This window comes from Xenopus laevis, chromosome 4S (genome assembly GCF_017654675.1).
Source record: "Xenopus laevis strain J_2021 chromosome 4S, Xenopus_laevis_v10.1, whole genome shotgun sequence".
Classification (NCBI taxonomy): domain Eukaryota; kingdom Metazoa; phylum Chordata; class Amphibia; order Anura; family Pipidae; genus Xenopus; species Xenopus laevis.
The window spans coordinates 106,479,221-106,494,832 of NC_054378.1; the positions used below are offsets into that span (position 1 = coordinate 106,479,221).

At 40.0% G+C, this 15,612-nt stretch overlaps 1 protein-coding gene across 6 annotated transcripts in view; it reads right to left on the reverse strand.

The window, feature by feature from the left end:
- Positions 1-15,612, reverse strand: part of LOC108715830 (dedicator of cytokinesis protein 3-like) — a 176,980-nt gene that overhangs the window by 123,728 nt on the left and 37,640 nt on the right. For all 6 annotated transcript variants that reach the window (XM_041561690.1, XM_041561686.1, XM_041561689.1 and 3 more), the window contains one exon: positions 1,428-1,511. In XM_041561690.1, the coding sequence (XP_041417624.1) occupies positions 1,428-1,511 (84 nt within the window). The remainder of the gene's footprint in view (positions 1-1,427; positions 1,512-15,612) is intronic.

Genomic DNA, 15,612 nt, shown 5'->3' on the forward strand with positions numbered 1-15,612 from the left:
TTACACTGTATAAATTATTTGAATCTTTTTTCCATCAGTCTGGCAATTCATAATTATAGCAAGCAGACAGGAGCCATGTTGTGGACACTGTTATTAAGACAAGCCTTGTATCATCTGAACATCTTGTTTGTGCACCAGATTAGGGGACCTGAAGTCCATCCCCATGCCCCGGCTACACAATTAAATGGTTAAAAGAACTGGGGGAATGTGGGGAGAGCAGATCTAGGAAGTGCATAAGGCATAGAGGAGGGGTAGGCAATATTTGATTGACAGCTGAGATTTTTTTAAATTAGTTTACAACAGCTATGAACACTTTAATAAAAATAATAATTTAGATTTCATGTTTAATTTGAAAAGTACTTTTATTATACAGCTGTGTGACAGGTCCACTTTAAATGCATGTGATGCTTTTCTTTAGGATGCACACAATCTCAGCAGTGACATAAGTAAATACCCATTGATAATGCTCAGCCTTGGACTGGCCTGTCAGGGCACTAGGGAAACCTAAGGAAGGCCTGGGAGTCAGTTGTTTACCTATATTACAGCCATTCTCCTTTTCTGTATGAAAACAAAAAGAATAAATTGCATGAAGTTTGGTGTAAAAAAAACAAATTGACAAGAATAAATAAGTTGAGTGAAGAAAGGAAGAAAAATAGTTTGGAGGTCTTCTTTTGGACCCCTGGCATCCCAGTCCAATAGTGGATATGTATTTCAAGCCGATACCTTATGTTGTTTCTAAGGGCAATTGTATAGGGACTGCTCCATCTTTAATAAACAGTAACACTAAAGTGTGAAAATATCATGTACTGTTGCCCTGCACTAGTAAAACTGATGTGTTTGCTTCAGAAACACTACTATAGTTCATATAAACAAGCTGCTGTGTAGCAATGGCGGAAATTGAAAAAGGTCTATATGGCACAGGTTAAATAAAGGATAACAGAAAACACCATTATGTTCTACTTAAGTTTATCTGCTGTCTGTTGTGTAACTTAAGCCTTTTCTCTTTTGAATGGCTGCCCTCATTGCTACACAGTAGCTTATTTATATAAACAATAGTAGTGTTTCTGAAGCAAACACACCAGTTTTACCAGTGCAGGGCAACACTGCGTTATATTTTTAGCACTTTAAACAATTTAATTTTCTTATGTTACTGTTCCTTTAACTACAACACACAGCGAAGCAAAGGCTTTTATACTATATTGAGGCTGCAGCATGAATGTTGGTACCTTGGGAAGATAAGGTTATAATACCCAACATCTGTTCTACACAAAGGAAGTAACAGGAGCAAAGGTGCAACCCATCAGCAGGTAGCATTTACTGGCCAGATATTTGGAATATAATCTGATGGGTTGTGAGTTAGTAAACCTGGTGCAAACTAAGCACCTGTTATTACATTCTTAATGAGCATTCAAAGAAAACTCTCCTACCTTCACATTTCTCCTGGATATGAACAGTCTCCCCCAGTTCCAAATTCAAGCCCTGAGGTACAGATCCACGGAAGCTACATATCACTAAAATAAAGAAGAGACATTGGTTATATGTGCCCATATTGTTTCCATAGCTATGTTCTTGGCATTAGCAGGATCTGGGGTACTCATACCAATGTGGGCACCTGTAATTTACAATGCAACCTCCCTTCCTCCAGCGTTTCTGTGTATACGAGCTCAATATGTTCTAGTTCTGTACTGCTGTGCTAGATCTGCACTAACCTTCACCCCTGTGTAATCAGTCTCTGTAATTGCATGGCATGGCTGCTTTGTGCGCTGCCGAGGTTCAGAGTTACTGTATAATAAGGATGGCTAATTACTGGCCTTTCAACAGCTGTTAAACTACAACTCCAAAGCTTAAAAAGGGAGGCTGAGAGACGTAGTACAGGAACAACTGGAAGGCAGCAGGTTGGATGTGCCTGGAAAAAAGAACTTGGAGTTATCAACTTATCATTCAAGTAACAGGTCTCTGCGTCTCACCGTCAGTTTGTGTATTTGTGTGTGTGTGTGTTGTTGTTACATGGGGCTGAGAATTTAGTATTACTTCTTAGGAGTCTCAGGCTACAACTGTGCTGCAGGCTATGGCCCAAGGCAACAGGGCTATGAGATCATCCGTTAATAAGCAAAGGTTTTTTCTGATGTCTGCATTAAGTCGGAATGGCTATCTATCTGCTACTAAATGGAGTGCATCAGCGGCATATCTCTTCCCCTGTGACACTCAGACATGCTGTAGTGCTGACCCCTTCACTGCTTAGGCCTATCTGTATCACTCACAGCCGAGCCCCGGATTGGTTTAGAGAGAGGCAGTTAAAACCCCATGACAGTGAGAGAGAATAATGGGCAATGAACTTAACATCCGATATAGCAAACTCAAAACAAATCTATACTAAGAATCAGAAATAAAATTATATGACTAACACACCCTCTTCAGTGCATCTTGCCATGGTAATAACATTAGAAGAGACTGCTTGGTACCTTGCAATCAGTGACAGTTTTAGTGTAGGACCTGGGTCCATGGCATCTCAGTGGCACCTGGATAATAATGCAGCCACAGAACATAATATTTGTGGAACGTTCTCTAGATGTTGAACTGCTTCTCAGCACTAGCGCCCTGAACACCCTCTGATGACAAAAATTTGAGTGCAGGGGTGGAGAAGGGGTGCAGCAGAGGGGCCAATATCACCTTTACATAGGGAACACAGCAGACATTGACATCCAAATACACAGCAAAAAGACAGGGCTTTTTGGCACTCAGAGGAATCCCCAGGGCCAAAGATGTAAGTTAAAAAAATAAGTCTTTATTAATCATAGTTAAAAGTATAAGTACATCTCCATAAGCCCTACGCATTTCGTACACTTGAGCTATTTACAGGGGCACCTTTCATTTCCTTTGTAACAAGACAATCCCCACCTGGGACTGCGACATTTCTGTGTCTTTCATAAAACGAGTGTAGGGGACCCAAAGGTTTAATTCCCCTACTGGCTCAGGAAGTTAAGGGTTTTGTCACCTATGCATACCTCCCAACATTTTGGAAATAGAGAGACAAAAAGAGTTGGCGTATGGAGTGCAGCGAATTATTTTTTAGCGCGCCTGTTTTTGTAGCCACACCCCTTGATTACCAAAGTTCATTTTACAAAATTTGCCAGTTTATGAAAGTTTGAACACATTTCTGTTTTTTTTTTTTTAGGTATTACAGTCTTACCATACCAATGAAGTTGAATTGCCCTTTAAACTTCAAGTCACAGTTTCCCCAAGAGACCTGCTTATCTTAAATTGTTACAAAAGTATCTTAAGTGAACCTGCTACATATTCTGGGCTCTCTGACAAAAGCCAATTAGGTTTTATAAACATTGTATCTTTTTCTGGCTGTTCAGTGCAGGAGCTCAAAGAGACATTTCAGTAACAAACCTGGGACTGCAGGCTGAGCTGTCAAAATCGGGACTGTCCCCTGAAAAACAGAACAGTTGGGAGGTATGCCTGTGTCCTGTGCAAGGAAGCTTTCCTAATTGGCTAAGAATATAGTAACTACTTCCTGCCTATAGTAAACACAATGGACTCCACTCTAGCAGAAGGTGAATCTGCCAGAAGGCCTGAGATGGAGCGAGGTCTCATTAAATGAGGGCAGTTTGAAGTAAGGTAACCCAAGCCTTAGGCAGGAAAAGGGGCTAACGAGGTGTAGAATTCTTAGTACACTGTGAGAGTTGTAAGTTAGATCAGATAGCAAGGGCAGCTGGAAGAGGCACTTAGACTAGTTCTACTCCCTGAGAGGCTTCCACTGGAAAGAATCTGGACCACAAAAGGGTCTCTCTGTACTGGTGACCTTAGGTCTTTGCAAGTTCTATCTCCTCCAGCAAACTGTGTTTGAATCTCTGTTATTTTACCACTTATTTAATATTGCCTTCCTATTTGTTGTACTCAGTGGAGCTGCTACAGTTAAAAAAAAATCATATTTGTGGTTAACAAACACTGAAACCTGTTGCTTATCTCAAGCATTTGTATTTGAGAGTTACAGTTTAGCATCCATCACCTTTCCATCAAAACCATTGCAAGGACCCAGCAGGCAGAGGATCACAATGTAACCTTGCTATACAGGTCAGCGGCTGCTGTAAAGGGATTTCATTTGAACCCCCCTTCTATCCATTACAAACGCATTCAGAGCACTGCAGCGGCAAAATACCGTATGTGTCATAGGCCTAGGGGATGATGATGGCTTAGTAATAGGAAATACGAAAAGAAAAGAGAAATGGGATGCAGGAATTGTATACAAAAGCAAACAAGGTTATAGTAAATAGAAAGGGGAAAAAAGCATAACAGAAAGCAGCCAAAATAAGGAGGACAAGAGAGAGGGCTGGTGAAGAATAGAGGAAATCAAGAGCATATAAAGAAATGGAAATATTCGAAAGAAAGGAGAAAAAAGAGAACTGGGAGAAAATAGCAAATAGTGACAGAATGGGAAGGCAAAAAAAAAACACTTATTATTATTCTCTTCTTTTTCTCTATGTTTGTAGTTAATTTGGCCAGATCAGTAGCACTTCCATTGTATTTTAGTACATTTTTATTTAGCCGTGGAGTGCTCCCACAACCTTTCCTTTTTGTATTTTTTTGGATGGCCAATGCTAACCAATTTTACAATTGTCCTTAATTTTTAAATTTTTATAGTTTTTAAACAATTTGTCTTCTGACCAGCTTTCAAAAGGGGGTCACTAAAAAAAATCAAATGCTCTGTAAAGATACAAATGTATTGTTATTGCGACTTTTTATAGCTCCTCTTTCTATTCAGGTCCTCTCCTATTCAAATTCCATTCATATACCATATGGTTGCTAGGATAATTTGAACCCTAACATCGAGATTGCTGAAATTTAAAACTGCTAAATGAAAAGCTAATTAACTTAACCATATTAATAATAACCACAAATATTAAAAAAGGAAAACTAAATGCAAATTGCCTTAGAATATCACTTGCTACATCATACTAAAAGCTAATTTAAAGGTGAACAACCTCGGGTTAATACACACTGCCACCCCCCCTTTTTTTTTCTGGGAAATATCGACTGTTGGGGAATTCTCTACACCGGTTTGGGGGTACATAGCCCTACACAGTCACACTGATCATCAATAAGCTTTGAATGAAACAGGGGCAAGTAATTTGCTCAGTCATGCAAACAATTCCGAGAATTTAACAATTATGCAGAAAAGTGAATCATGCTCATTATCTGATGCAGAAGAAGTGGCCTCAGGCTAAACTCATATCCATCCAGATGCCATCAACTCCAGCTGAAACAACTTCAGCAGCTTGGGTTGCACAGAATAAGCCTTTAACCTTATTCAACATGTGCTGCTAGAGCTGCTGTGAAACTACAACTCCCAGCATCTATCGTTGGCTATGTTTAGGGTGCCAGAAGCTGCAGTTCAGGACTGGACGGAGAGCCAAAGTTCCAATATTTCTAGACGGTACCAATGTTAGAATACGGAATACTTGTAAATTGCCGGTATCATTAGGCAAACAGGCCTGACATTTCAGAAACACACAATTCCTGCACAATAGAATTATGTTCCTGTACAGTATGTGTGCAGCTCTGTTCAGCACATATATACATTGTTCTTTATGCACGGGGGAAATATATTGTGTGTGTTGCTCTGAATACATAAGTGTTCTTCTCTTTATGGACACGCTAAGCTTCACTAACACACACATACCCCATAAAACAAGGGACACTGCAGAGCTCCCGACTCTTATTCCCAAGCTGAACACACACATAATAAACTGAACTGCTGGTCCCCGTATTGATCTTGCAGCCACTCCATGAATTGTGGTCAATACCGGAACAAGGCCCAGACATTATAGATGTTTGTGTGGAGTCTCAGTCCCAAGCTAGAAATGTAATAAGCATGTCCATGTGTTTCATTAATGGCTCAAAGGGGAATATTTTGCTTTATGCTCATCATGGAAGTAAGCCCTGTTCATAAGCAGCAGTATTCATCCTCCGTTCATGTTCCCTTACATTATACAGAAACCGAATATTTCATATTTTCATTTTATTTCATATGATCGTTTGCATTTATACATGAGAGGGAGCTGTCACATCGGGATACATTCTCCATAGACTCTAACAGCAATGCACTATCTCTTTTACAGCACTAGGTGGGGTTCTTAATAATATGCATAAAGGCATAACTGAAACAAACAACATGGCAGCTTCCAATAAGCTATTCATGAATATTCTGCTATTTCACAGAAACAGACATTTGTTTGCCATCCTAGTATTTTCACTTAAAGGAGAACCAATGCTTAACTAAAGAAGTAGGCTAGAAATGTTGTACATTATGTTTTGGGCTTCTGTACCAGCCCAAGGCAACCACAGCCCTTTAGCAGTAAAGATCTGTGTTTCCAAAGATGCCCCAGTAGCTCCCCATCTCCTTTTCTGCTGATTCACTGCACATGCTCTGTGCTGCTGTCACTTACTGAGCTTAGGGACCCACTCACAATATACAGTACACATAGAATAGAAATGTCACAATATAAGGCTGATTAGTAATTAATACAGATAATTACTACATGGCAGCACAGAAACCAGTGCAATTAGCATCAGAATTTAATAATCAGCCCTGTAGCATCAGCTTATATTACAGACAAACCTCATTTTCTGCTTGATAATTTGAGACAACCCCCATGTGAGTTAGTGTCACAGACGCTTTCCAAGATGGTGACCCCCTGTGACAAGTTTGAAGTCCTGGATCATTGCTGCTATTGACAAGCTGAACCCCCGAATCCTTCGTGAAAGATTCGGCCGAATACCGAACCGAATCCGACCCCTTATTTGCATATGCAAGGGGGAAAAATTTTACTTCCTTGTTTTCTGACAAAAAGTAATGCAATCTCCCTCCCCGTTCCTAATCTGCATATGCAAATTTGGATTCGGTTAGGCCAGGTAGAAGGATTCGGCCGAATCCGAATCCTGCTGAAAAAGGCTGAATCATGGCCGAATCCCGAACCGAATCCTGGATTCGGTGCATCCCTAATTTAAGGTGACAGTTGAGGAGAAGGGCCATTTACATCTGAAAGCCCTGCTTAAAAGTCAGTTAGGGTGTGATACGGGGTGAGGGTCCATGATGTTCTCATACCTACCAACATTTAAAAAAATTGAAAAAAAAGATCTATCGTGCTAGGTGCAGAGACATTTTTTTGACCATATCCATTTATGGCCACACCCTTTATTACCATGTCTAGTTTACAAAATTTGGCAGGTTATGAAAGTTTGAACACATTTCTGGGAGTTTTAGGGCAGTTTAGGTGAAATTGCCATTTAAAGGAAAGCTACAGAGGGATTTTATTGTCAATAGATTAGCTGCAATAGTGCAAGCTAGAATGCTATATTTATTCTGTAGAATGTTTTACCATACCTGAGTAAAAAGCTCTAGAAACTCTTTGTTTGTTTACGATAGCAGCTGCAGTATTATCTTGGTGTGACATCACTTCCTGCCTGAGTCTCTCCTGGCTCACTTATAGCTCTGGGCTCAGATTACAGCAGAGAAGGGAGGGTGGAAGAGGAGCAAACTGAGCATGCTCACGCCCGGGGCAAGGAGGTTTAGGATGAAGGCAGGAAGTCTAATACAGAAGCCCATGTGTACACAATAGAAGGAAAGAAATACTGTTTATTGTGACTCAGAGCAGCACTACTTTGAGGGTTTACTGGTATATTTAGGTGGACCTTTCTGATAATGCTTACTTAGTTTTAACCTTTCCTTCTCCTTTAAACTGTTTCAGTTCTCCCAAGAGACTGGCCTATCTTTAATAGTTACAATTATATCTTTGCTTATCTTAAAATTGTTACAAATGTATTTAAGTGCAATATCTGAATATTCTGGCCTCTCTACTAAAAAACTTTTTAAATTAAGTTCAGTAACTTTATATCTTTTTCTGACATCAGTGCAGGAGATCAGCGAGAAAGACCAGGGGATGAGCTGTGAAAATCTGTCCCGCAGAAATCTGTGTTTTTAGTTGAAGTCTCTCTTGAAGGTCCATCCTCTGGCCTGGGCCCCCTTGGAGTACAGGTTTAATACAAATAGGGTTGCCACTTTTTCAGAAATATTTTACAGGCCAGTGGTGAAGAGGGAACAAAAGAGGCGGTCCGTGATGCAAAAGGGGGTGGAACTGGGGCGCCATGATGCAAAAGGGGCGGGGGATATTAGGCAATGGCCAGAAGACGGAGAAAAGGTATGTTTCCAGCTGATGGCCAAGGGCTTTTGTTGTAGTATAAATTTACCGTAAACTACATTGCCGGTAAATTTGTAATACTGGCCCTGGCCTTGGCAGGTGTTTTAACGTCTTGGCCAGTAATAACGGCCGGGTGGCAACCCTATATACAGAATGCTCTGGGATTTTCTGGATAAAGGGTCTTTCCATAATTTGGATCTCCATGCCATAAATATTATAATAAAGCATATAGGGTTGTTTTGCTTCCAGTAAAGATTGATTTTATCTTAGTTAGGATCAAGTACAAGGGACAAGAAACAAAATGCAAAGGATTGCCCTCTTAGTGCTGTTTCCAGATAAGGATTAAAGGGGTCTTCCACCCAAAAACATGGTTGTTTTTTTTGCATCAATTAAAATATAGTCCTAAGCAGCTTACAAGCATCCATTAATTTTGAGAAAATCTGCAGCTTTAAGTATATTTGTAAATGTAATTGTGTTTGAAAGCAGTATCTGCATGGCTGTTTATAAGCTGTAGTCTCTGCACTGGTGGTTCTGACTGCTGAAACACTGTAGCAGCAGCAGCTGGTCTAAAAGACCTGGAGGAGAACTGACTTCTGTCTCACTGTTTCAGATTTATCAGAGGGATAGACAAGCATGGCTTTTAATTGCAAATACATTTATAGAACATCATTGCATGTTGCAAACTTGCTTAGGTTTTCTTTCATTATGCAAATACGTTTTTGGGTGGAGGTCCCTTTGAAAAAAAAACCCCACTCTACATCCCGCCCATGTACTCACATTTTCCAGAATTTAAGTGTCTATAGAGGAATTTGATTGTGTGATCAATTTCCCCTGGGCCCCCCTGCAACCACAGGGCCTGCTTCCTCTATAGTTACACTGATTCAGATAGTTTGTACCAAGGTGAGATCAAAGTATGTAAGGAGACCACAACTATTTTAATGTACAAACCCCTGAATACACATTATACTAAAGATCTAAAGCAGGGATCCCCAACCATTTGAACCCGTGAGCAACATTCAGAAGTAAAAAGAGTTGAGGACAACACTAGCATGAAAAATGTTCTTGGGGTGCTAAATAAGTGCTGTGATTGAACATTTGGAAGACCCTATGTGGATTGTCAACCTACACTGAGGCTCTGTTTGGCAGTACACCTGGTTTTTATACAACCAAAACTTGCCTCCAAGCCTGGAATTCAAAAATAAACTCCTGCTTTGAGACCACTGGGAGCAACATCCAAGGGTTGGAGAGCAACATGTTGCTCACGAGCTATTGGTTGGGGATCACTGATCTAAAGCATACCTCCCAACTGTCCCTTTTTTAGAGGGACAGTCCCTCTTTTGACAGCTCAACCTGCAGTCCCTCATCTGTACTGGAAAGTCCTGTTTTTCTCTGCACTGAACAGCCAGAAAAAGAAACAAAGTTTCTAACTTAATTGGCTATTGGCAGAGAGCACACAACAGCCACAACAGAATATAAGATACATTTGTAACAATTCAAATGCATCTAGATAAGCAACTAAGTAATTGTAAAAATATAAGATAACAGGTCCCTTGGGAAAAGTTAGACTCACAGCTTAAAGGGCAATTCACCTTCATTAGCAAAACTAATAACTGAAAAATACAGAAATATGTTCAAACTTTTATAACCTGCGGAATTTTGTAAAATTAACATGGTAATTAGGGGGTGTGACCACAAAAATGGGCATGGCCAAAAATTTCACCACCAACTTTTTTGTCCCTCTTTTTATTTCCAAAATGTTGGGAGGTATGCTAAAGAGGCCAGAGGCCATTCAAACATGAAAATGGAATTCCAGAGTCAGAATTCCCTGCAGAATACAATGGCATTTTTATGAAATAAACCATTACATACGTCTTTCTCCCCTCTCTAATGGAGTGTGGATCTTACGTAGACGATAATTATTGCTTTCCCTGTTGCCTGACACAGTACAGTTTGCACCTTGTACCTGCAGTATGAGGCTTATTACGCTTCTCACCTGGTATAACAAATCTGTGCTGGTTACATGAACCTGACGGCAGCATGTCCCAGCTTTATTGTCACTCTAAGGCAGTGATCACCAACCAGTTGCTCATGAGCAAAATGTTGTTCTCCAACCCCTTGGATGTTGCTCTCAGTGGCCTCAAAGCAGGAGCTTATTTTTGAATTTCAGGTTTGGAGTCAAGTTTTGGTTGTATAAAAACCAGATGTACTGCCAAACAGAGCCTCCTGTAGGCTGCCAGTCCACATAGGGGCTACCAATAGCCAATCACAACCCTTATTTGGCACCACCCAGGAAAATTTTCTGTGCTTGTGTTGCTCCCCAACTCTTTTTAAATCTGAATGTTGTTCACGGGTGAAAAAGATTGGGGAGCCCTGCTCTAAGGGGGACATATCCATATGTGTGTGTTTAGACGCAAGGTGGATTTCTTTGCATTTCCCTGTAGAGCGTTGGAGGTGTTAATTGATTTAACTTTGCCCCATGGCTCTGTACCCACATGAATGGATATCAGAGCTGAAAGCAGTAAAAAGATGGTCTTGATTGTTGATTATATCTTCTGCTCACACCTGTGGGTACAGACTGACAGGGAACACTGTAATCCACAAACACTTTCACTGTCATGCATGAAAATCCACCGCAAAGTTAAATAAGTAGGTAGCTACCCCTTGGGCAACGGCACATACAAAGCTTTTTGAGTAGAACAAGACCCACAATCATTGCCTAAAAGACTGTACTGTATCCAAGAAGAAAAGATGACATTTCCACAGCTCCCTAATCTCGAAGTCATAGTAGACGGAGTAAAGAAGAATCCCCTTAAAGGACTGAACATGCTGTAATGTGAATCACTTGTCATGCCACCATAATAAACTACAGTATTTTTTTTTCCTGAGGGGAGAGGAGAAATGTTTTACAGGTTATAAACAGAATTAATGAACTTAATTAATTTGCGTGAAAAGAAGATACACATTTTTCTTGAAGGTTGCTCACACTCTGCATTAGGGGGCATCTACTTTCTGATACACCCCCCTACACTGAAGAACATGACTCTTCCATGCAATTATAAATATAAGCTCTGATACCCAGAATAGGTAAATTGTTTGCACAAAAAGAATTCTCCCATATTAATATCTATCTATCTATCTATCTATTTATCTATCACCTAGCTATCTCTCTATCTATAAATTGTCTGTCTGTCCGTCCGTCCGTCCGTCCGTCCGTCCGTCTATCTATCTATCTATCTTTTTATCCCTCTATCATCTGTCTATCTATCTATCTATCTATCTTTCTATTATCTATCTATCTATCTGTATATCTAGTTATCACCCATCTGTCATCTATCTATCTATTTCCATATCTATCTTTCTATCTTTCTGTCTATTTATCTATCTTTCTTTCATGTCTATCTATCTTTCTTTCGTGTCTCTCTCTCTCTCTATATATATATCTATTATCCACCCATATGTCATCTATCTATCTATTTTTATATATATATATATATATATATATATATATATATATATATATATATATATATATCTTTTTATCTATGTGTCTGTCTCTCTGTCTATCTATATATTTCTATCTATCTATCTATCTATTCAAATATTAATCTATCTACCCAATTTGACTAGCTAAACATAATTCTCCATATCTATGTACTGTACTTACATGTGTCTTTAGAGTGTGCATGAAATGATTTAGAATGTGCTGTCATTGCCCTGCACACAAGAACTGCCAGAGCCTATTGCAGGGTGCATATTATTTAAGATGGTATGAGTACAAGGCATGTGCAAATGTAAAGCAGATCTAGTACCCTCCTCCAATTTTTGTACCAATACAATTTGGGGCCCATTAACCAGCTCAGTGTTTGGCATCACTGGCCCATAGAGCACATGTACATAAATGCCCGCTCAGAAAACAGCCTGAAAGTAATTCATTTGCCACTTGAAGAAACACTGCTGTGTTTGCATATTCCCCACCAAGATGAACCTCCTTAAACACCTTCTTAAAGGGACAAATGCTAAAACACGTTCACTGTGTAGCACAGAAAGCTGTATTATTCACTAACACATGCAGAGATGTCAACCTTTCCAGTCTGGGTGACTCACTGAGATCGCCCCCACCAGGCACGCTGACAGAGGAGGCTGTCGTATGGATCTCGACAGCGTAGAAACCATGTTGTCAAAATCCATAAAGCTACGGAGGAACAGTGGGCCTCCATGGTGTTACTACTGAGGTCACTGCAACCCATTTGATGAAATATGTCAACAGTTGCACAGGCTATTACTATTATACAATTTTATTATTAGATATTATGTTACCTTATCCTCCAGCCTTTGCATTGTACCAGTACCCCCACACAGGGACATCTGTTAAGGTAAGGTGGCTCCCCCTGATGGTATAGCACAGAAAGGAACTATGACCAATACAGCTATTCTTTCCTTAAAAGAGAACTAAACCCTACAAATGAATACGGTTATAAATGCCATATTTAATATCCTGAACTTATTGCACCAGCCTAAAGTTTCAGCTTGTCAATAGCAGCAATGATCCAGGACTTCAAACTTGTCACAGGGGGTCACCATCTTGGAAAGTGTCTGTGACACTCAGTGGGCTCTGAGCAGCTGTTGAGAAGCTAAGCTTAGGGGTCGTTGCAAATTATGAAGCAGAAAATGAAGTTTGTCTGTAAGCTGGTGCTACCGGGCTGATTATTAAATTCTGATGCTAATTGCTCTGGTTTCTGTGCTGCCATGTAGTAATTATCTATATTAATTACTAATCAGCCTTATATTGTGACATTTATAATCTATGTGTACTGTATATTGTGAGTGGGTCCCTAAGCTCAGTAAGTGATAGCAGCACAGAGCATGTGCAGTGAATCAGCAGAAAAGAATATGGGGAGCTACTGGGGCATCTTTGGAGACACAGATCTTTACTGCTAAAGGGCTGTGGTTGCCTTGGGCTGGTACAGAAGCACAAAACATAATGTACAACATTTCTAGCCTACTTTTTTGTTAAGCTTTAGTTCTCCTTTAATGTTGCCTTTCCTTCTCCTAGCTAGCACCCACTACCTGTGCTGCATACTCAAGGTGAGGCCCTAACAGGGATCTCTCAATAGGTAAAATAGTACTCACAATAGTATATACAAGTAGCTTTAGCAAACTATGCCTAGAGCTTCAATTCAGTTGTCCACAATAAACCCCAACTCCCTATCACAATAACATTTGTATAACTAGCATTCCGGTTGTTTTTGCCCAGATATATCATTTTTAGTGACGAACAACATTTTTTGTCAGGTTTTGCTGCGAAAAAGACTCCAATAGACTCCAATGGGTGAAAAAATTGTCACCTGTCAAACAAAATAAAAGGTCACCCATAGACTTCAGTACCTTTGCAAATTTGTTGCGGTTTTGTGAATTTCTGATGAAGTGAAACAGGTCAGATTTGCCCATGACTAATAATTTTTCATTAATCAAAACTCATTTGCAATTTGCTGCCCACCCCTCAATATATTCAAATCCCTCTATAAAGTCCAGTGATTCAACTTAATACCCACGTCTCAGCACACATGGCAGAAGCGCTAACAAATAGGAAGGATTCAGTGAAAACTCATTGATGCGTTGCTTAGAGCAAAAGAGTGAATGGATGCTAGGGTATATCTTCATGTATATAGAAAATATTCAACAGTAAAGCATTTGTCTTAGGAAAGAGGGAATGGGGGAAGTCATGCAGAATGGAAGGCATTATGGCAGCATCAAGAAATAATTCATTAGTGAAGTGGTGTCAATGTTCAGAAGGAACTGTTGGCAAAGTGAGGGACAGTTAGTAACAGTCTGAGCTTTTTTAGGGCAATTTGAGGAAACATCACAAGAGAACATCACGATTCACAACATTCTTCAAAGAACTCTATTATTTATCGCAGCTAAAGGACAACACTATACTCCAAAGGCAGCCATATGCCATACCTCTACAATGTGCTTGTATATACAACGCAGCCACTAAAATGCAAAGTAGCAAAACCTCTTTCGCCACAATTTATATTTGTTAAAATGCCTATATAATGAGCTCCTCATAGGGTTGCAATCCATTGAAGCACCTCCATCTACAACCTCTAGTACTAACACAGGCTATAACCATCTGATGCTGTTATACAGTGTAAAGAGCAGTGTTGACAGAGGGGCCCACTGGGTAGTAGCAACAGAAAGGTTTCCTATTCTCTAAGGAGAGAAGCTAATTGCTGTGTTATCAAGCTCACAGAATTTCCACGACACTGTGTATATCTTACAGACAAGTGTCACCATTACACAGTTCAACCAGTTGCTCTACAGCAGTGATCCCCAACCAGTGGCTCGCGAGCAACAAGTTGCTTACCAACCTCTTGGATGTTGCTCTCAGTGGCCTCAAAGTAATTGCTTATTTTTGAATTCCTGGCTTGGAGGCAAGTTTTAATAACATAATATTCAGGTGTACTGTCATGTAGAGCATCATGTAGGCTGTCAGTCCACATAAAGGCTACCAATAGCCCATTAAAGCCCTTACATGGCACACCAGGGACAGTTTTTCATGCTTGTGTTGCTCCCCAACTATTTTTGCATTTGAATGTGGCTCACCAGTAAAAAAGGTTAGGAGCCCCTGTTCTACAGGGACAGTTTATCACTTAGGTAATTGCTATTGGAAAATGTAAGACAAGGTTGGTTATCATGGGTTCCAGACCTGACATGTTGGACACAGGTTCCCAAACTATGGAAATGTCCAAAGGTGTTATTACTCCTTCCTGTTGACTCAATGGAACCAACTGACTTTAGTGCAGCTGCGGTTTAATAATTTTATGATATGTGCTGTTCCTATATGAACTGCCATTCATCCAGCCTATAGATGACAGCCTAAGGGTGATGACCTATGTGGAACGGAAAAGACTTCTAAAGCAAATTACCAGGAACTGTCTCCAATGGATACTTATTATTGATTATGGAAAAAATTATAAAGTATCTATCCATGGAGAACACATAGAAAGTTCTCTCCCCAAGGCTCTTTAGGCGCCAGGCACCATCTTGCCATTTTATTGTAGGAGATTGAATAGAAGAACAAGCTCACCTGGAATGTTCTGATTATTGCCTGCACTGACAGGTAGACAGTATGGCAACATTGACGAATAAGTAAACTTTCCAAATAGATCTTTGCTTTAAAGAACTGTCAGCATCAAATAAATGGAAGTGCAAAGGCTCAGCTGCATCTCACCTCACTCAGCCAGTCCATTTGCCGGCCTTCAGCGCACTAATTGGGGCTCATGAATTAGTGACCAAGAAGCCAACGTGCTAAAATGTTGCTTCCATGTGCTTTCTCCATCTTAGTAAATAATCCCCATGTGTTCTGCTACTTATTCCAGTGAAGTCTTTATTTTATGTAATCACA